General features: G+C 43.0%; 2 protein-coding genes across 14 annotated transcripts in view; one reads left to right on the top strand and one right to left on the bottom strand.

Moving 5' to 3' along the window:
• The window catches only part of LOC113576298 (rab GTPase-activating protein 1), a 52846-nt gene extending 43784 nt beyond the window's left edge, over positions 1-9062 (top strand). For all 3 annotated transcript variants that reach the window (XM_027008298.2, XM_027008303.2, XM_027008311.2), the window contains 4 exons: positions 4054-4137; positions 5749-5820; positions 6498-6695; positions 7113-9062. In XM_027008298.2, the coding sequence (XP_026864099.2) occupies positions 4054-4137; positions 5749-5820; positions 6498-6695; positions 7113-7235 (477 nt within the window). In that variant the 3' untranslated portion in view covers positions 7236-9062. The remainder of the gene's footprint in view (positions 1-4053; positions 4138-5748; positions 5821-6497; positions 6696-7112) is intronic.
• The window catches only part of strbp (spermatid perinuclear RNA binding protein), a 96690-nt gene continuing 75709 nt past the window's right edge, over positions 1520-22500 (bottom strand). For 7 of the 11 annotated variants that reach the window (XM_035535233.1, XM_035535237.1, XM_035535236.1 and 4 more), the window contains one exon: positions 15414-15795. In XM_035535233.1, coding sequence (XP_035391126.1) covers positions 15701-15795 — 95 coding nt within the window. In that variant the 3' untranslated portion in view covers positions 15414-15700. Of the gene's footprint in view, positions 2783-11344; positions 13093-15413; positions 15796-17538; positions 18091-22500 lie in introns of those variants that run through there. The other 4 variants (XR_004777058.1, XM_035535241.1, XM_035535242.1 and 1 more) reach the window with 3 other exon arrangements.

The raw sequence follows: 22500 nt of genomic DNA on the forward strand, positions 1-22500 counted from the left end.
ACAGTCATATACTCATACCACCACACTTCTCCTAATGGAAACAGTTTGACAACAGTGGTGGTCCTAGAACAGAACCTTTTGAAACCTTTTAACCTCTATATGCACCTACAATTTTAAGCTAATTTTTAAATGATTTGTACTTCTACAATTTAACACTAGTTATCTGATATTGTACATGTGGCATAATGATTCATCATTCAGGATTCAAATTGAAGTAGACACTTGGGGCAAGACATTCATTCACATCCAGGCTTTACCCCCCATCATTTAGGTTCCATTTGAGCTCATCTATTACAGATGAAAATGTAAAAAACCAAAAAAAAACCAAAAAAAAAACCCCAAAAACAAAAAGTAGCTTTTAGTTTAGGGTTTTATAATGTGTATTTGGGTGCTGGAGATGAATTTTCAGTCATGCTCTACACTTCATGGTTCACCTTGTTCTTAGCAGATTAAGTGAACAATTTTGAGCATATACATGAAAGTACCAAGTATTTTTCCACAAGGTGTCCTAGACATCTCCAAAGTGCCCAAAAACATCTCCAAATGCACAAAAAGTCATCAATCAGTATACATCAAGAATGTGCAAGGGTTTTTTGCTAAAACATCACAACAGTGTTCAAAAACGTACTAAAAGACAGTATTAGCTTCATTGTCAATAGATTAATTGATAAAAGGCTAAACAATATTAGCTTCATTGCTTAAAGGCTAAAAGGTTATGCTGGGGGAAATACTGAAATACTATAAATGCTGTAATACTGTAAATAAATATTATACATTCTCTTATGCACACACATTAATTTAGTCTTATGAAATTTCCAGCATAACATCGTTTCCATTACAAATGCTTCCTATTTCTCATAGTCTATGCTAGAAGCCACTGAACCATCACTCTCAGCTTCCAGCTCATCGCTGCACCCAAACAACTCCACATAAACTTCAGTTAAAGTAAGCCTCTTCCTTTCCATGATGTCCAAAATAATTGGAGATCAAATTATCCACAAAAAATCCATCAGTTTCACCAAAGACCATAGAAGAAGTCTGTTGTTTTGTGCATTGCCCTTCCTCACTAAGTGGGTGAGCAATCAAGGCAAGTGAACTGTCTACATTTTGAGCTGAGGGAGCACTATTTGCTGGAACATCTTTCAATCACTCCAGGTGCGTCTGGAACATCTTTCAATCACTCCAGGTGCGTCTAGAACAGTTTTCAATCACTCCCTTGTTACATCTAGGTGTGAACTACCGTCAAGGAAAATAGCTATTTATTTCCCAACAGCAACCATGGAATCTAAGAGTGGAGAGTTTTAGCTTCCTATTCAAGAACACTGCTAACTGATGAATGTGCGTTTTGTGGTGACTAAAGGCTTACATATATTGTTAGGTTACGAAGGAAAGGAACACATTTTTTTGTACAAAGACGTGAACAAGCATATATAGAACTTTACTAACATTCTATATACTTTTAAAACATGTCATGCAGTTGCTTTGATGGTAATTGAATTTTCTGTGACAGAATCTGAAGTTATCTTATACCGGAAGCATGTTTTAAAAGGGCAGGCACGATTGTTGTGGAAATTTACCAAAAAAACACAGGAACAATAGTGATCCCTATTGGCTTTCAGAAGGCATTTCACAGGCTTAAAATTGACCAGTCACAATGAATGCTGCTATGGATCTTGTGTACCTATGGATGCTTAAAGATTCTCTACAGTTCTGTAAAGTTTCAAAACATTAGGGGTGCGCTGTTCAAGAAAATCTAGTTAATCTCCTACATATTTTCTCTTAGGAACATTAAACTAGATTCAGGTGATTTTTTGCAGGAGTTGTAACAACTTTGTAATTTCATCTGCTTTTCAATTTTATTTTTTTTTTGCATTCATTAATTGTATAAAATTTGCAAGTTTCCAAGTAGTCCTATGATTTTCATTCAGTCACATCAAATGAGGTCTTGTAATATCAGTCTGAAACTAAATAATTATCCCAAAAATGTTGACTTTTTGACTGTATGGAAACACATTGATCAAATAGGTATCAGTATTATTTGAGTCATGAGTCATCACTGAAACTATCATAGTTGTCTGATTTTGACAAAAGTGGACATATCTGTACAATCGAACATTCAGAGGAAAACTGCAAAGTTTGAGACAAATTGGTCAATGGGAGGAGTTACGGAGCACAGTTACCTGTTTTACATATAAGTGTCGTATGTTTTCATACCTAAATGGACAAAAGTCAGGAAGAAACGTAGTTCACATTACTAAAATCTACAGACATGCATGTATTGTGTTTAAATCCATAAATGGGCAATACTCAGGAAATGTAGTTCATATCCACACAGAAATATACAGATGTACATGTAATGACAGTCTGATGTTGCCTGCAAAATTTAGGTTTTTTAGCCATTTAGGTTATCGGGAGGCTCTACAGTGCAGTTACCTATCTTGCATTTAATCACAGGCCCTGTGTTTATAGACCTAAATGAACAGAAGTTAGGAGCAGTAACAAACATTTACACACATACATGTAATGACATGTAATAGTATAATGTTGCCTGCAAACATCGAGTTAGTTAGGACGCTCTACAGTGTACAATTAACTACTTTGACTATAATTGCATGCCTTCTCTTAAAAGCCCTAAAAGGACAAAAATCAGAAAAGTAGTTCACATTCACAAAGAAATTTCCAGACATGCAAGTTGTGACGCAGTTGTTGACTGCTGAGTTGGAGTATGATCTGCCATCAGGATGCTCTGCAGAGAACAGTTAACATCTTTGCAGTCACAAGCCTTTAAATGGACAAAAATCAGCAAAAGTGAGTCAGATGGAACTTAAAACTTTATACACTTGTTCAGATTAAACACTCTGGTGATGCTTTCCAGTTTTGACCCTGATTGGCCTGTACAGGGTACCACAGTATACTATCAGCATTTAAACCTTTGAAAATCATGCAGCTTTTAGTGTTTGCAAGGTGGAAATAAATAAGAGTTAAAAACACCGGTGCAAATATAATTCATGTTAAAAACGCAACTGCTTTTCAGTTATGATCTATAACTACTGTTTAAAGTTCAGAAAGTCAATATATGTAAAATTATATAGTTTTATAAGACTCAAAAAAATAGGAGCCTGTTACAAATGTTCAACACATGCCCTGTTTGTGTTTCTTGGGTCCAAATGTATTGGAAAGAAATGGACCTACATAATTATCTCATAGGTGTGGGAATTAAAAGACCATGTTACTGACATGTCACTAAAAATAAAGAATAATTTTTTTTATTATTAAGCAGCAGTAACACACTAATGCTCTGTCTATTCAAATTAAGCTTCACAGACCTGTGAAATTATGGCACTATAATATTGAACGTTGCTACCAGATTTAGCAGGTTATGACTCCTGGTAATAAGACTGGACCAATGAACGTTAGGCTTGTACATGGGTATGATATTTAGCAGGGTCTTATCTGACTCATGGGCCTTGTGGGTAGTTTGTGCTAGTTGGCCAATGGGCCAATACATGCTCGAACCCAGAATTGCTGCTTGTGACTATATGAGCAACTTACTACTGCTGAAATGCACATAAACAGAAAAATAAGAAACAAACAGGTCTTCATTTGTTGCATTTTTGTTTCTGTTGGCTAAAATTGTCTAAAAAGTGACTAACCCTAAACATAATCCTTAACCTTGACCCTCTACACCGAATAATAGTTTGCATAAAGGCATTTAACTTTTGAAATGACCACTGCTACAGACTGTTAGTGTATGGGCTTCAGGAGATAGCCGTCTCCTGATTAGACTGTTAAACAGACTTTTGACTCAACTGACATAAGGTGGCACCTATGTTAGTGTTTCATTTCAAATAAAATGTGCTGGAGGTCTTAGGCACTCTAATTGAAACTGAAAGGACTAACGTGTGTGTGTGTGTGTGTGTGTGTGTGTGTGTGTGTGTGTGTGTGTGTGTATGTGTATGTGTGTGTGTGTGTGTATGTGTGTGTGTGTGTATGTGTATGTGTGTGTGTGTGTGTGTGTGTGTGTATATAACTGAAGCCTTTCTGTGTATTCAGCTTAAGGAGATGTGTCGACGAGAGCTAGACAAATCGGAGTCTGAGATCAAAAAGAATGGCTCGATCATTGGAGAGTACAAACAGGTCAGTACACACACAAACACACACCCGCTACCTGTGAACATGATTTTGAAAAGAAACTGGTTTATCCCAGTGATCCTTTTAGCACACAGTACAAATGTCCTCCATGATTATCAAAATTGCTGTTATCCATTCAGTAGTCACAACACTCAGGAGTGCTCCAGCGCCCACAAAACATACCCAAAGATCAAACTCCTATCGAGCAACACAAACACTGCAAGTTAAGTGAATAAAGAAGTTAGAAATTCTTTTTTCACCAATTAACAAGCAGGATAAAGGTGAGTGTAGATATTTTAGTGTAGGTATCTTTTAGCTTCGCTGCGGTTTGGTGTTTAGTTTGTGTTTGCTGTTTAGTTTGCCAAATGCAAGGGGTTAGGTTTAGGGCTGTATATGTAGTTAGGGTTAGCACTCTGTATGTAGTTAAGTAAGAGAGGCTAATGGATAAAAGCGATATCTGTGGCTGGTGTGCCAGTGAAATTAAATACTTAATTTCCATTTGGGCTGAAAACTCTGACCTAATGATGTGGATCAATACTGAAATATTGTTACTTCTGATCCTGGCATGTCGTTTTAACTATAGACTCTGACATAAAGATATCAATATCAAATATTTATGTATTTATCAGATTGAATCTTATAAATGGAATATAACATCTGAAAATCAGCCAGAGAATAGAGCACAAGCTACATTAGAGTTGGTGAGAGGAGGCAGGCCCCTGGCAGTTTTTCAGAGAAGCAGGCAATATCCACTCACAGTGATATTACACCATTTGAATGATTTGACCAAAATGCAAAAAAATATATCTTGTGAGGGGAGAGGTTGTTTTTGTTAGTTAGCTAGCAACAGAAGTAAATTTGCTAGCTAGTTTAATTACGATTCATTTTACAAGCTTAAAATGTTAAAAGAGGCTCCTTTGCCACTTTGTAATCTCTAGTGACCAATAAGTTCATTCAAACCACCGATCTGTAACATTTTCATGTTATAAATTAAGCATTTTTATTGACAGGATGAGAGTGTCATTGAAATATGTTGTATAGCCAACTGTCAATAAACTTAGCAGTGCGAGCTTAAGACACTCATTAAATTAAAATAAGCGCGTGCACGTCTTCAAGATCAGTCACTATCAGTCAAGATCAGTCCGATTACACAGCCCCTATAACCAATGCCAGTGCCTGTATAACCAGTCTGTGTTTTTGGTGAATCTGTACTTGCAGAAATTCAGAGGTCCTCTGAGGCAGGGCTGAGGTTCTTTTGAGGTCCCTTCCTTGTGTTAATCCTTGTGGTGTGTTAGTCGCTCTGCACTGGCTGTCTGTGCACGTTGGGACGAGTGTTGTTGGTCACGTCCCATTGTCAGCTGTTCTTGTCATGCAATTAGAAGCATCTTTTCCCATTTGCGTGTAAAGGAATTGAGAGGACCACACTCAGATGTCACTGTGTGTTTGTCATGTATGTGTTTGTCATGTGTGTGTTTGTCATGTGTGTGTTTGTCATGTGTGTGTTTGTCATGTGTGTGTTTGTCATGTGTGTGTTTGTCATGTGTGTGTTTGTCATGTGTGTGTTTGTCATGTGTGTGTTTGTCATGTATGTGTTTGTCATGTGTTTTTTAACCTCAGATCTGCTCCCAGCTGAGTGAGCGACTTGAGAAACAACAGACAGCTAACAGAGGAGAGCTGGAGAAGATTCGTGTGAGCAACCCCTTACAAGACACACACACACACACAAACAAAAACACGAACAAACAAACAATCAATCAATCAATGGACATGGCCATAGCTTGGGTATTTTGGCTCATTTCCAGAACCCATCTCAGGAGCTGAACTCTAGTAATTATACTGCCAGTATTTATAATGGCAATTCAATCTGTCCAGTTACAGCTGTAAAGAATTCTGCACTTGTGAGGTTGCTAATGACAACATGAAAGCTGAAAGTCCAAAGTGTGTGTTGTGTGAGAGAGGGAGAGATTTGCTCAGTAACTCTTCTCTAATGAGATGAGTAGAGAGGTCTTGAGATGGTGACGACGATGACCTCACCACACTCTTAGCAAGCCTCTCAAAACACACGCATGCACACACACACATACGTTAGAACTGTGAAGTGAGTGTGTTTGTGTGCTTTATCTTACTGATAAGAAAAATTCTGTGTTCGATTCAGACCTTTTCTCCACTCTCAGCTACTGCTGGAAATACTGCTGATAAAGATGAAGTAGCCCCTGCATCACCAGGCTCTGATGTGATAGGGCGTCAGACTGCTCTCTTCTCACACTGAATCTGTGCACTCATTTCATTTTGGGGCTGTGTTTATCTGCTGGCGTGCATGTGTGTATGTTTTGTGTATTTGTGTGTGTGGTATGTGTGGCGTGCAGCTGCAGGTGGACAGCTGTGAGAAGTGCAGTGCCCTCTTCAGTAAGGAGGGCCGGTTGAAAGCCCTGAGTGCTCCTAAGGAGGGCAGTGAGGAGGAGTCTGATGAGGAGAGAGAGGCACTGCAGGCTCAGCTCAGGGAGATGGAGCTGGAACTCGCCCAGACCAAACTGCAGCTGGTGGAGGCTGAGTGCAAGATCCAGGTGCAGAGCCTACCTTACCACACCGACCCCCACCAAATCGCACCGTCCACACCCACTCTCAACCTCACTCGGCTCATCAACCCGCACCCATTATTAACGGAAAATGTAGATAGCTACTTGTAGTAATGCTACTGCCAAAATACGGTAATAACTTGATTTACTTAGTTAATTCATTAATATAACTGTGTCTAAGTGGGATCACCGACAGAGCAGGAAAGAAGTATTTAGCATAGAAACACTTCTCTTTTTGAATCATTGACAGACTAGATATTCTGATTAATGGCTTTAAGTAGGATTTTCTTGAGGTGCTCAAGAGGCTTGCACAGGGCAGTATGTAGTCATGTACATGTCCTGTGACCCTGTGCATGTCCTGTTGCGCTGTACATATCTTCTAACCCCGTACTCTCTCCCTGTCAGGACCTGGAGCATCATCTGGGTCTGGCTCTCAGTGAAGTACAAGCAGCCAAAAAGACCTGGTTTAACCGAACTCTGAGCTCCATTAAAACAGTAACAGGGGCACAAGGCAAGGAGACCACCTAATGCTGAATCGGCAAGACCCAGTGGCCCATGTCTTTCTCTCTGTGTGCTCTCTCTGTCTCTCTCTCCTCATTTGCATTCTCATTCTCTCTCTCTCTCTCTCTCGCTCTCTCTGTCTCTCTCAATCTGTGTGCTCATTCTCTCACTCTATGCGCTCTCTCTGTTAACCCTCCACTGGACCAGAATGAACCACATTTTTCTGTCCGTTTTTTCTTTTGTTTAAAAAAAAAAAAAAAAAAAAAAAAGTTTACAAGAACTTTGTGTAAACATCCCCAAAATCAAATTACTAAAGCAGAGAATGCTTTATCACTAGTCTTTATACTACTGACAATAACAGGTGGGGAAACGGGCCTTTCTAGCTGACCGCACTGATTCAGCAGACTTGGGACATTAACAAAACACTTCAGCTACTGTTCTACTCGACTACTTGCACAAAAACACACATACAAACTCCAACCCAGCCAAGGTACGAGTAACTAACAGCCTTCTTTTGAGGAAAACGAGTTTTTCTAATTTCCGTTTGACAATAACTTTCATTTGTACAATACAAATGAGTTTGCAGTTGTGATCTGATGAGATTGTTCATTTGTTAGACAGTGATAGCCTGCATTTTTGTGTGTGTGCATGCACGTTTGTTTGTATGTGTGTGAGTGCGTGCATGCATGTGTGTGCGAGCTGCGCATAGTGCTGTTGACTGAGTGGCTACATGTGAGTAACTGACGATGGCCTTGTCTAGGAGAATGAGATGGACACAGCGAAGTACTGCATTGGTGCAACATAACAAAGAGCTGTGCTGTACCTCCATCCTTCTGAAGGTGTCTAAAGCCTCCCTGGTGCTGAGAGAGGATGCCCTGCATGAAGCCCAGGGTGGGGAGGGCAATGAGGCTCTGGGCAAGTGTGTGTCCCTCCCCGGGGAAGACCACAGCAGGAGATCCTCTTACAGTGACACACCCCTGTCTCTACAGACATGCTACACACAGGAAGGCTAATTTGTGCAACCATGAGTGAATGCTATTAGGAGTCCGTTATTGTTCTGTAATGCTAACATGTGTCTCCTAAGCGTCGATGAGGATGAGCTGCGCTGGCAGTTCTGATGGCCAGTGTGATCAGTCCTGCCCTGGGTTCAGGTCTGTGGGAGAGCTGTCGGCACACTTCACCCTGTCTGTGGGCACATCAGCCCTTACGTAAGAACATGCGCGCACACACAGTTTTACAATCACTCTGTAACCACACCATCAGGGAAATGGTGAGTACAGTATGTGGTCTTGTCAGACCATCTTGGTCGTGACGTGTGTGTGTGTGTGTGTGTGTGTGTGTGTGTGTGTATATACGTGTGTGAGAGAGCATGTATATCTCTGTGAGTCAAACGAGGTGCATATGTGAAGAACACTATGGGTTGGCGGGAGGGAGGGGAGGTGTTTGCACCTTTCGTACTTATTTATACTGGGATCTAGCTTGACTTATTTATACTGGGATCTAGCTTGCTCAAGTTCTTGTGGATGTCGGAGGAAGGAAAATGGGGTCATTCCAAGAGGCACTGGCTTGTACATAAGAAGCAGATCACTTTTCCCAGGTTCATTTTGTATTTGTACTCCATGGTAACTGTACTAATGTTGCCTAATAGTACTGTGTTACAGATAATGAGTTTTATTTGTTTTGTTTTGTTTTCTCCAATTTTTGTTTTGTTTTGTCTTGAATGTAAACTGATGTCTCATCTATTACATGCCAAAATGTACCTTCATTCAGCATTACATATGTATGGACATTGTAATAGTGTAGGTTGCATTGTGTATACTTCCATAAATTGCAATATAAAGCTACAATTATAAATCTGTGTGTTTTCTATGTACTTATTAAAAACACAGAAGACAAAAAACACTTTCTTAGGTGCTCTTTCATTCCGCTTTCAGAATAATTCAGCAATACATGAATGTACAACATTACAGCTGTTTTACCTGTGCTCTAGCCCCTGACAGAAGACACGGGCCAGAATAGGCTGGCTAAGTTGTGACCATGGGCGAATAGAGAATGAACTGATTTTTATTTATTTATTTATTTTTTTAAAGAATGTAGCTGCATTATTCCAGAAACTTAAACAACATGAAAATTACAGTATAGCTACATTATTCCAGAAGCTTACAGATCTCAGTACTGTAAGAACTGATTTAATGTGGCCAGCTGAGTTAGGAAGTTGGCCTCATTTTGTGCGTAGCATTACCAGACAAGGGCAGTTTGTGCAATCTTCAAATTGCCACCTGATCCAAATTAAACGTTTCTCACTGAGGCCTATGGCAGTGGATATATAGCAATCAGTCACACACACTCTAGGACAAACTGCAGTAGCTGTGTCCTACTGCAAGTCTTATGGATAAAGGATATAGACTGAGCCCACGGGAAGAATTAAACGGGCCATTTATTGTAGTTATAGGCTTGTCTGTGGAATGAGGCTCTCTATCTTATCTGTTAGCTCCACTTTCACTTTCCTATGATCATAAAATGCCTTCCAAGGCAGATATGAAATGTTCTTTAGCACCAAATATTGTTATCTGTTTAATGTTGAAATATTGATCTCTCCCAGCTGAAAGCTAACCACTGGTTTTGCTGGTATTTTTGATGGGAGTGACTAGGATGTGAATCACTCACATCTCCAAGACTCCCATAATATCTGTTCAGAAGCGTTTCATTGGGCCAGAGACCTCTGGTTTCAGTGACATGAAGCAAAGCTGTCAGTACTCTCGAGTCTTGAAGTCTTTTTATTTTTCTATAATATTCAGCCTGTTTATACAAGTGTGGCATTATAGCTCTTTATATAGCATGCAGGCCTGTGAAAACAGACCCTTGGAGGTGGGCTGTGGGAGTCCAGTTACTTAGAGAGGCTCTCCTGTTACCGCCAAGCCTCAAACGTCAGCATTATGCAGTCACACCTAGGGAGCCAGTGCCCACTCAGTCTCATATGACCTAAAATATAGACCATCTGGCAGCGCACAGATCTGACCATGACAGGAAGCTTGATGACTTTGGGGCTGCTTGGTGGCCTGTGAGTCCCACACAGGTTCTTTAAAGGCACCAGTTGGCGTATTGACTCCCAAAGCAAACATGTTCCTCCTGACCTCATATGCTGATGCAGCTGAAGATGTAACTGTGGGGAGTCATCCGGGCTTAAAATAAGAACTGACTCTGATCAGGATGGCAGAGATGCTGAGAATCACCCCTGTCCATTGATGGGTTTCCCAGGTGAGAGGTGTGCAGTGGGGTCCCCTGGCACACTGGAGAAGCACCCTGTCTGTTCTCAGAACACACAAGTGAGATTCTGAGCTTGTAAAGAAGGTCATGCCTAGATGTCCACCTGGGGTTTGGACGTGCATTGCATTGCTGTGTTGCTGGCTTGGACCATGTCCCCCTTATTCTAGCATAATGGAAGCACATGCCAGTGACTCAGTGAAATTCAAGCAGGGTGTGGGGCAAGTGATACGAACTGTTAAAGTAACCGGTCACATCACCCTCGTGGCTGTCATTTACACCCTGTTGTTTTCCAGAACCTTCTTTTCAAACAGACTCTGGGTTTCCACTAAAGAACAAGATATGAAGACAAATGTGTCAGTTCTTAACAGGAGGCCAATGAGTTAAGCAAAACAGTGCTCTTACCTTAGTGTGAACCACTGTGTTCTCCTGCAATTCATACCCTGGCTAGTGGGTCACAGTTTGCAGTCAGCAAGGTCATAAAGTATAATTAGTCATCTAATCCACTGGCTTCCAGTCCTACACCACTGTGGGTTATTTATGACTAGTAGGTATAATCTTACCGCCACATATGTGTTTTATAGACTGACATAACTGACGAGTTAGAGAAGCTGTGTTGGAGCAGGACAGACACTTAACTGTACGCTGCACCTGGATTACGCCCTTCTAAGCATAACTTGTGATTTTACACGCACATTGTACATTGAAAACAGGACAAAACACAAAGCAGATCACAAATTGTTTATAATTAGTATATATAAATATATATTTATATATTTAATTACTTTAAATGTTTTTACACTTGGTGGAGATCTAATGCTTTATTATTTCAAGAATAAATTATAGCAAATACAGTGACAGACAGACCACCATTATGTTTTCACAACTAATAGTTTTAATTGAATATTACAGCTAGCAAACATCTACCGGCATCTTTTATACTCTGTCTACTCAAGCACAGCTCGCCCACGGAACTTGTGCACAATCACCACATCACATTATTATATTAGTACCTTTAGTAATATTTCAAATCTAGAATAATTTTTCATTCATTTAATTTTCCCATCACATCAAAAGAAAATAAATAAAATAATTGTGAAACATGAGAGAATCGGTCATGCTCAACCTGCTGGCTGAAGCTCACCCGAGGTGGGGCATATCTACAGCAAACCATCATGGAAGAGCACGCATGGCAAAACAACAAAGAACAAAGAAACAAACCTGCCACGCTCACAAAGTTAGCAAACAGAGAGATATGTAAACACACATGGGTAAAATTACCCAAAGACCATATGAGTGCTTGTTTTAAATTCACATAGCTCTTCTATGACAATACATTCTACATTCCAAAAAGAAAGCTCAGCTCATGTATTCATTAAAGACATTCACTGATATGGGCTCAAGCTCAGACCAGCTCGGGTAACTGCTATCTCCGTCTCTCCCCCTGACCATTTGAATCAGAGCACTGGGAAAAACACTAATTTATTTTGCAAATGTTTCTCATGCAAAAGCCACACTGGCTCAGACCTGCCACTGTAGCTGCAGGCTCACAAATGGAACTCTCCAGTCTCCAGATTCTCAGGTCTCACACACACAAGTCCCTTTCCTTAGCAGTAGGATGCATTTTTGATTAACAACTCTGTAAAATAATTAAATGATAGCTGCTCGTAGGAAATTGAAAGGCAATCTGTTAGTATTGATTGGAGGAACACGAAAAATATAAATATAAATATCCTCAATCTGGACTGAGTGCACCTTCACAACTTACAAATGACAGCCGTTTTATTATTTAAAGATTTCACCTGACTTAGTTTTGACACTTTATTCTATTCTGAAGAATGACACTTTAACATTATACATTGTACTACACAACTGCTTATTGCATGGTAACTATGTTCGAGGATTTTATTGTTGTAGTGTCCACTTTATGTGTCTTGTATAGCTGCTGTGACAAAAAGTTTCCCTTAGTGATCAATAATTCATCTGTAAGACACACTAAAATGGTGTGATGAGGAGGCTTGGGACGCCCCACGGATGAGCTGGAAGGGTGGAAGCCAATAGCTGCTCGCCACTGGCTGTCCAAATTTGTATCTTTCAGTTGTTAGCAGGTGTGTGCTGAGAAGCACATTTCATGCAATGTATAGCCAATATGGAATCAGTTGAAAGATTCACTATTTTAGTATGATTATTAGTACAGTGATTCTAGTTATAACAGAAAAGGCTACATTGGAACTAAGAGAAAATGTTTTAAGGGTCAAAGGTCAACTAAAATGTTGGACATCTTGTGGAAACTTGCAGTTTCAAAACACCAGGTTCAGTCTCGACAGCCTTGTTGGCCAACAACTATTTGAAACCTGGCAGAATTGTTCATCAGCTGGGTTAACATCTGGTTTAACGTTAAGGTTATCAGCTGTCCTCTCTGGGGAAGCAATGCCTTGCTTTGTCTTTTCTTGAAATTCAACAAACTCCATCTTTATACCCAGCTGTACAAATACTACATTAAGTAATCCCCCCCACTCCCCCAATCCACCAAAGAAAGTTGAAGTGGCTGGGGGGGTGTTAGACCTTAAACATTATGATTTCTCACAACTGTCTACGAAGACCAGAGTCGGCGATGGAGCTGCCAGGAGAGACCGGAGGAGAATGAGGAAGAAATATACAAAGTTATTTGCACTTCAAATAAACATTGTCTTGCTGGTCTTTAAAATTCACTTACAATAGTTTTTTGTTAATATATATATACATTTATATTGACTATACACCTATTTTTCATTACATCTTTTTGTGCTAGACTATATGGCTTCTTTTTTGGGGGTGGGGGGGGGGGGGGTGGCTTCTGAAATAACCCTGCAATATCTTAGTTTTACTATTTCAGCTATATATGGCTATACATGGTTAAAGAAATGTCACTAAATAATGCACATTGCTAAGTTAACAGACGCAAGGTTAACATAAAACTTAACATTGCGCAGAAGCTGACTCCCATTAGATTTTTCACCGTTAGCCGCAGTGGTGTTTTTCAGACAACGGATGTCTTTAGCACATCTCAGCACATTCACTAGTACACGAAAGCAGACCAAGTTAGCTAAGGGTTACGATTCGACTACAATGCAACATGGAAGACTTTTAATCTACGTTTGACGGATAATTTCCCATGCTAAGTTTGTCTTCCATTCGCCTAAGAACAAATGAAAAGGTAGCGGGAGAGTCGCAAATGCTGTCCTTCAAGCCTTATTCTAGAACTGACTAGCACTTGACACTGGCGTGAAATTAAAATTATGGAAAGGAGCTTGTGTGTTTGACAGCCATTTATAAAGCAGCAATGAGAAAACATCTCATAAAGGCAACCATGAACTACATGTTTGCACCATTTCTTTGATGCTGACCAGAATATTGCACACAGAACTTACCCACATGAGGACTTACCATCATTATTTCAAAAATGATTGGAGTCATTCTTCTCGTTGGGGGGTGGGGGGTAATGGCTTTAATAGCTATAATCGTGGTGCAGCTAAAGAAAACAGTGAACATGTAAAATGACAAGTAGGATGTAAAGAAGTGTGCTGGTTAAACCGGTAGGATGGTACGATGTTCATTCCGCAGCGCTCCAGCGGTACCACAGTTGACTTGCTAAGCTGGAACTTACCGACATATTTTATGCCCGTTTTTTCAGGTTTGTCTTTTATAGACATTTTCAGGCCCAGAACAACACTTTCAGAGGATGTAAAAGTAGGATTTCTTTTTCTTCAGTCAAATAATTAATCTAGTCACAAGTTGAGAGTATTTAAATATTAAAAAACACTTGCTTGAGTAACTACTGTAAAATGTCTTCCTTACCCATTGTATAGCACTTATACTTTTAGTTTAACAGGATTTCATAAGCATTCTGGTATTCTGGCCTTTTTGTCAAAGAAATTATTCTATGAATAATTTCTGTGAAACCTTAACCTTCACCTGAAGCATTCTTAAAAAATGATATAATTCCCTTTTTCTCTTTATTGTATCATATATACAATGACAAGCGTGTGCGTCACTGAAAGTGCTGCGTTAGTAGTTAGCCCGCAGCAGATTTTCAGACTTTCCGTCTGTCGGTAGCGAGGCGAACGTTCTGGGACAAAGCCAGGCCAGAGGCTGCCATGACCAGTTTAGCCGTGAGACTGTGCTTTGTGTTCAAGATAGAGCAGACCAGCCAGGTCACTTTAGCTGCCCGCCAAACATCTGTGTGTGTGGACATACACGTGTGTAGGGTGCTCGCACCCTCAGTCGACTGGGAAAGAATATAAACAGCTCAAATGTGTAGCTGAGATGTGCTTTCTGAGGATCTGGGTTTGAGTGCGTGTAGGTGTGTGCATGCAGGAATAGTATGAAGCAGCAACTGTGTTTCTACAGGTAGGAAAAAGACATTGGTGTTCATATGGAGTGTTCTCTACGGAGCAAAAATACCACGCAAACACGCGCACCCACACACACGCACGCACACTCCCATGCACACAATGGGACAGGCATGGTGAAGGAGCTCAAGGCATAGAGGAGGAAGCATTACTAATCTACTACAAGTAGATTAAGGAATGGGTTTTCATATTGCATGTCAATATAGATTAAATTACAAGATTAAATTGCTCAGTATATATAAAACTGGAAGAAAGCTATATTCTAACATACTGGTTACTTTTCACTTTGGAATTCTAAAATAATTTATACCAACAATATTTAAATGTATATGTATATATAGTATATAAATATACATAAGTACATAGGTATATCTACACATATATATTTATAGTACTGTATACCATACATATATATGCATATATTGGTAAGTATAGCCACACACACACGGTGAGTATACAATGAACATGAATATATTGCAGTGCGCTGGCAGAGTAAGACTCAACTCAACATTCACATCATCTCAAGGAAGCTTAAAGCCTATAAAAGATCAGGTGTATTGCTAGATAATACCAAAGTCCCCAGTCTAGTTGATCTGAGGTGAACAAGTCAAATTGGATATTGCTTTTCTATGACCTGTGTCTCATTTTTTAAACTTTAATTTAAGTATAGATAAGTTTGAGAGGTTTAGCGTGTGTTGTTTTGGGCTATTCTGTGCGGTGGAGACAGATAAGTTTGAGAGGTTTAGCGTGTGTTGTTTGGGGCGTTTCTGTGCGGTGGAGACAGCCTGGTCAAGCCTGGAGCGGCACAGCACTTTAGAGCCACACAACCTGATGGTTCTAGAAGTCAGAGAAGAGATCTTGAGGACCCAAGTGAATAATAAAAGGTGCGATGGTCCGCGGCTGGTAAAAGGGATTGTCAATGAAAAGACCACCTACAGTGAGGAGAAGAGCAGAGAGAGCTGCAATTAATGGCGCCGGCCAGCAGGAGGCAGTGGTACACACTCTGATGAGGACAGGTGGTCTGGGTGTGCTGCAGGGGTGGATATTAGGGTCTCTGCTCTTTCAGGCTGTATGTGGGGTTTTCATTGAACCAGGAGCGTTTCAGGAGGTTAATAAAAGACGTTAACAACTTAAGTTGCACGGTCATCACTTTCCGACAAAAAGAAAAGAAAGAAAGAAAGAAAGAAAGAAAGAAAGAAAGAAAGAAAGAAAAAAATCCATCATCATACTGAAAAAGTAACAACTACCAAAAAGAGAAGAAAACACTCTGAGCTTAATCATTCAAGATAAAAAAAAAAAAAAAGCAAAGGATGTGGGAGGAAAATGTGGCAACTTCAAAGTTTCAGACAGATGTGGTTAGTACATAACTCTGACAAATCAGAACCAGAACCAGCGTGATTTCGGAGAGAGTATAGTACAATGAATGCCATCGCCATCAAAGAGAACAGGCCCCATTGGTTTCTGAGTGGACACAGTTGAGGATGACCATGAGGAATGGCAAGGGTCTTCATCTTATAGCGATGGGAATCATGTGACCACAGCAAGTAACCAGGGAGATGGTGGTTCTCTTTGGTTAGTGATGGCCACGTTCCTGTCACAGTCCCGCACACACACCTTCCGACTGAGCTTAAGCCCATCACTCAATGACCGATCAATCCGTAATGGCCTGCTGACTACTGTGACTGATGGGAAAGATTTAAAGTTGCATACACGGCAACACGAACGCTACAAAATTAGGGCGAGAATGCAATCAGGCTACAGCTCAAAGTTACTGAAAATTGACTTTACATCTGGGGAAGAAAATGTTGTATAATAGCCCTCAAAAAGCCTACAGTAAGGGTTATATAGGAGAACACACTGTTATTATATAAGAGGAACTGTTTTCACCTCCCTTCAAGGTACAAAACACGCGAGGTTAAGACAACTAGCATGAGCTGCAGGAAGAGGAAACTGAATACGTTGGACTCCTGGGAGTGGCCTTGTGCTGGACTGTGCACCAGGAAGAACTTACAGCTCACACGCTGACACTCACCGAGAAGGAAAACAACAAAACACCAGAAGGCAAAATCAAAACAAAACAAAAACAACATAAAAGACAATAGGTAGCATATCTCCATGGATCCCATGTTGCTGCTTTCGATTCTCCGATGTGTGGTGGAGACGGGAGGCGCCGGTGTTGTGAAGTGTCAGGGCTCTTTGATATGACGTGTTTCTGCTGCCCTGTCTCTGTGTGCGTGCGTGTATACGCGGGGTTGTGGCTGTGCACACGTGAGGAGGATACTATGTCAACTGCCGAAACGTGTGTGGAGGATTCTGCCTAGCCGGACACACAGGACTGCATCCTGACTGCGTGGAGGCCAAGCCAGCCAGCTGAAGTGCTGACTGTAGAGCAGCATGCAGCTGCGATGAAGTCACCTTCCTCGTGCGACTGTGAGCCGCTGGGCTGGGAGAGGACAACCTGATTACCTAGCTGCCAACGGCATCGCTCACCCTCGTAACACTACCCTCCAGTACTAATGTCTAGGGACCACACCTTTCCAATTATTTACAAGCATAAAGGTCTATGCAGAAGCCTGTGATATTGCACGACAGCTTATAATGCTACATTACTGAAAATCTACAAAGATGTGAGAGTCTATGGGCTTATTCTGTACATACCAGTCAGTACGTGGCAGTTGAAGAAGATAGAGGTTTATTTGTCAGCAGTAGTTTGGACCTACACATCCCATATCTTCTGCCTTTACAGAGACAGTGTCCAATCAGAGTCTTATAGATTCTAATTCTTAGCTATAGAAAAAAGGTAATAAGAAAAAAAGGTATAATTTAAAATTCCACGAATGAGGTAACAATTCACAGTACAAATCCTTCAAGTCTTTTTTTTTTTTTTTAGAACTTAAAAACCTGCATCTTTAAAAGTCATAAAACATTAAGAGGTCAAAAAAAAAATAAAAAAAAATAAAAAAAATAAAAATAAAAATAAAATAAAATTAAAAAAAGCTCTTTACAAATGACCCTCCACTGAAAGTACAGCTCTCTATGGACTTACACTGACATGCTGCCTAACACTCCCTTCTGGATTAAAGGTGGTGTGTTTATCTGTGTGTATTTATGCGTTTGTTTGTGTGTATGTGTTTTGGTGGATCTCCTGAGCTAAAAGAAGGAGTAGTGGGGGATTGGGAAGGCGGGCACTTTCATGACGGGCAACAGAAGCATTCTCTTGGGCAAACCTAGAAAGAGAATGAGAAGAGTACTGCACATGAGTCTGGGGCTTTCAAAGAAAATCAGATCAAATAAGGATTTGTCCCCCCAAAGACCAGTGCCAGTTATGTCCCCTCTAACCAAAGGGTCATGTACCCAAGAGAGTGATGTAAAGGCAAGGGATAGTGAGCAGGTAAACAGGTCTAGAAGTGTTCAAGCAGAAGTGTTAATGCAAACAGCAGTAAGGAGGCAGTGAGGGCGGGTATGCCAGTGAAGAGGCAGTGAGGGCGGGTATGCCAGTGAAGAGGCAGTGAGGGTGGGTATGCCAGTGAAGAGGCAGTGAGGGCGGGTATGCCAGTGAAGAGGCAGTGAGGGCGGGTATGCCAGTGAAGAGGCAGTGAGGGCGGGTATGCCAGTGGACAGGCAGTGAGGGCGGGTATGCGGGTATGCCAGTGAAGAGGCAGTGAGGGCGGGTATGCCAGTGAAGAGGCAGTGAGGGCGGGTATGCCAGTGAAGAGGCAGTGAGGGCGGGTATGCCAGTGAAGAGGCAGTGAGGGCGGGTATGCCAGTGGACAGGCAGTGAGGGCGGGTATGCGGGTATGCCAGTGGACAGGCAGTGAGGGCGGGTATGCCAGTGAAGAGGCAGTGAGGGCGGGTATGCCAGTGGACAGGCAGTGAGGGCGGGTATGCCAGTGAAGAGGCAGTGAGGGCGGGTATGCCAGTGAAGAGGCAGTGAGGGCGGGTATGCCAGTGAAGAGGCAGTGAGGGCGGGTATGCCAGTGGACAGGCAGTGAGGGCGGGTATGCGGGTATGCCAGTGGACAGGCAGTGAGGGCGGGTATGCCAGTGAAGAGGCAGTGAGGGCGGGTATGCCAGTGGACAGGCAGTGAGGGCGGGTATGCCAGTGAAGAGGCAGTGAGGGCGGGTATGCCAGTGGACAGGCAGTGAGGGCGGGTATGCCAGTGGACAGGCAGTGAGGGCGGGTATGCCAGTGGACAGGCAGTGAGGGCGGGTATGCCAGTGGACAGGCAGTGAGGGCGGGTATGCCAGTGGACAGGCAGTGAGGGCGGGTATGCCAGTGGAGAGGCAGTGAGGGCGGGTATGCCAATGGACAGGCAGTGAGGGCGGGTATGCCAGTGGACAGGCAGTGAGGGCGGGTATGCCAGTGGACAGGCAGTGAGGGCGGGTATGCCAGTGGACAGGCAGTGAGGGCGGGTATGCCAGTGGACAGGCAGTGAGGGCGGGTATGCCTGCACATGGTGTCTGCTTTCTTGTACACCTTTATACATTTAGCGCTACTTACTAAATGCAACCTAAATGCAACCTATTTTTCACATTATAAAATGACACAGTATATATAATAAACTCAGTTTGCCCTTTTTGGTTTACATTGTTGTGTCTGTTTTTTCTAGTAAATTTTATATGCAACCAGAGATGGTCCTGACCCTGGAGCCCTAAATTAAGATGTATTGAGCGTGTAGGGCCCATAAGCTCTGTATGCAGCTGTCAGGTGTTGGTAGCCTTTAGGGCCCACCAGCTCTGTGTGCAGGTGTCAACAATGATGAGATTTTCTAACCAAGAGCATCACTGAGCTCTGGCACACATGTCCTCAGACCTTTCTGTGAACGCCACATGTGCCCTCTATCCTGTGAACGGTGCAGGGCTACTTTGAGGGCTAGGGGGGTTTGTTTGGTGATTATAGAATGTTAAACCTAGTGTGTGTGTGTGTGTGTATGTGTGTGTGTGTGTGTGTTGTAGTCTCCCAGTCCCATATTAGAAATCACAAAGCAGCAACAGGAGGCAGAGGTTTGGACAGCATCAGATGACTTGAGTGAGAGGAACCGCATGCACACAGCTCTCTGAGAGCAGAGAGACAAAGATAAAGAAAAAGAGAGCCGGGGGGGGGGGGGGGTGTAGGCAGGGAGAGAGAGAAAGGGAAGAGGGAGAGAGAGGGAGGGGGCTAGAGGGATGAGAGGAGAGAACGCTGGTCTCTCACAGCACCATCTCAGGCTTCCCTTCACCTGGTGGAGAACACGATATTTAACAGGCAGAGACCAGGACAGATTGCAACTCACCAACCAGCCCACAGTTGCCTTACGCTAACCCAAACCCTATTTACCCTGTATGGCCACATTCCATCTCTCCTATCTGTCCTTCCATATCCCGCTCTGTGCTTCTACAGCCCCACTGCACCTCACCCTCCAACCCACCTTCCCACCCCTCCCCTCTACGCCATCTATCCCGGCCCTCCCCTCTACCCCATCTATCCCACCCCTCCCCTCTACCCCATCTATCCCACCCCTCCCCTCTACCCCATCTATCCCGGCCCTCCCCTCTACCCCATCTATCCCGGCCCTCCCCTCTACCCCATCTATCCCACCCCTCCCCTCTACCCCATCTATCCCGGCCCTCCCCTCTACCCCATCTATCCCACCCCTCCCCTCTACCCCATCTATCCCGGCCCTCCCCTCTACCCCATCTATCCCACCCCTCCCCTCTACCCCATCTATCCCGGCCCTCCCCTCTACCCCATCTATCCCGGCCCTCCCCTCTACCCCATCTATCCCGGCCCTCCCCTCTACCCCATCTATCCCACCCCTCCCCTCTACCCCATCTATCCCACCCCTCCCCTCTACCCCATCTATCCCACCCCTCCCCTCTACCCCATCTATCCCGGCCCTCCCCTCTACCCCATCTATCCCGGCCCTCCCCTCTACCCCATCTATCCCGGCCCTCCCCTCTACCCCATCTATCCCACCCCTCCCCTCTGCACCTCGCCCCTCTCACCACCAACTGCCAACATGCCCGGAAGACTCAAACATACGCATGAGAGTCAAAACAGCTTCAGCCAGACATGTGGACCCAAGACAGACACTCAGTGCCACACACGACACTGTGTAGCCAGTGCCACACACACACACACACACACACACGACACTGTGTAGCCAGTGCCACACACACACGACACTGTGTAGCCAGTGCCACACACACACGACACTGTGTAGCCAGTGCCACACACACACACGACACTGTGTAGCCAGTGCCACACACACACACGACACTGTGTAGCCAGTGCCACACACACACGACACTGTGTAGCCAGTGCCACACACACACACACACGACACTGTGTAGCCAGTGCCACACACACACACGACACTGTGTAGCCAGTGCCACACACACACGACACTGTGTAGCCAGTGCCACACACACACACGACACTGTGTAGCCAGTACCAAACACACACACACACGACACTGTGTAGCCAGTACCAAACACACACACACACGACACTGTGTAGCCAGTGCCCCCTCCCCCCACACACTACACTGTGTAGCCAGTGCCCCCCACACACTACACTGTGTAGCCAGTGCCCCCCACACACTACACTGTGTAGCCAGTGCCCCCCACACACTACACTGTGTAGCCAGTGCCCCCCACACACTACACTGTGTAGCCAGTGCCCCCCACACACTACACTGTGTAGCCAGTGCCCCCCACACACTACACTGTGTAGCCAGTGCCCCCCACACACTACACTGTGTAGCCAGTGCCCCCCCGTGTAGCCAGTGCCCCCCCACACTACACTGTGTAGCCAGTGCCCCCCTCCCCCCACACACTACACTGTGTAGCCAGTGCCCCCCCACACACTACACTGTATAGCCAGTGCCCCCCCTCCCCCCCCACACACTACACTGTCTATTTAACTTAGTACTGTAAAGTACTTTGAGCTAGGTGTTAAAGTGCTATATAGTTTATTATTATTATCATCATCATCATCATCCAGTAGCCAGTGCCACACACTCCACTGTGTATGAAAATGCAGGTCCTAAATGCTGTCAGACACTTGTTAAGCTCCTTTATTTTCACTCATAGCATCACATGCATTTAGTGTAATGCATTTAGCTTTGTTTTTAAAACCAGACAAGAGGCAAAACATTTATTTTTCTTTGATTTTGGTCATGGTTAACGTTAGGTCTCGGGCTGTTTTGTTACAAGCAAGCCCTCTCATGTAGAGTGATACAATACTGTATGTGTTTGCGTACTTTTCAGTGCTAACTGACAGTAGACATATGCTTTGTGACTTTGTGCAAACATGTTTAGCACATGTTCAGCACGTGTGTGTGTGGGCTAGATCTGAATGTGAATGTACCAGTAATTCATTTCTATTTGAATTCCTATAGAGTTAGTGTAGAAGTCCTGTAGTTAGTGTAGAAATTCCTATAGAGTTAGTGTAGAAATTCCTATAGAGTTATCATACAAATGTCCCTCTACATGTGTCTATATTGTGTGCTTGGTCCTCAAGTCTCTATGTACAGTATGAATGCATCTGCCCTCTGTATACTGGACACTCAGTTATGCTGTACATGTGTGTGTGTGTGTGGCGATGAAAGAGACACGCCAGACTTCTGTGCCTTTCCCACACTGTGCTGTGTGCAC

The sequence above is a fragment of the Electrophorus electricus genome, chromosome 17 (genome assembly GCF_013358815.1).
Source record: "Electrophorus electricus isolate fEleEle1 chromosome 17, fEleEle1.pri, whole genome shotgun sequence".
NCBI lineage: Eukaryota > Metazoa > Chordata > Actinopteri > Gymnotiformes > Gymnotidae > Electrophorus > Electrophorus electricus.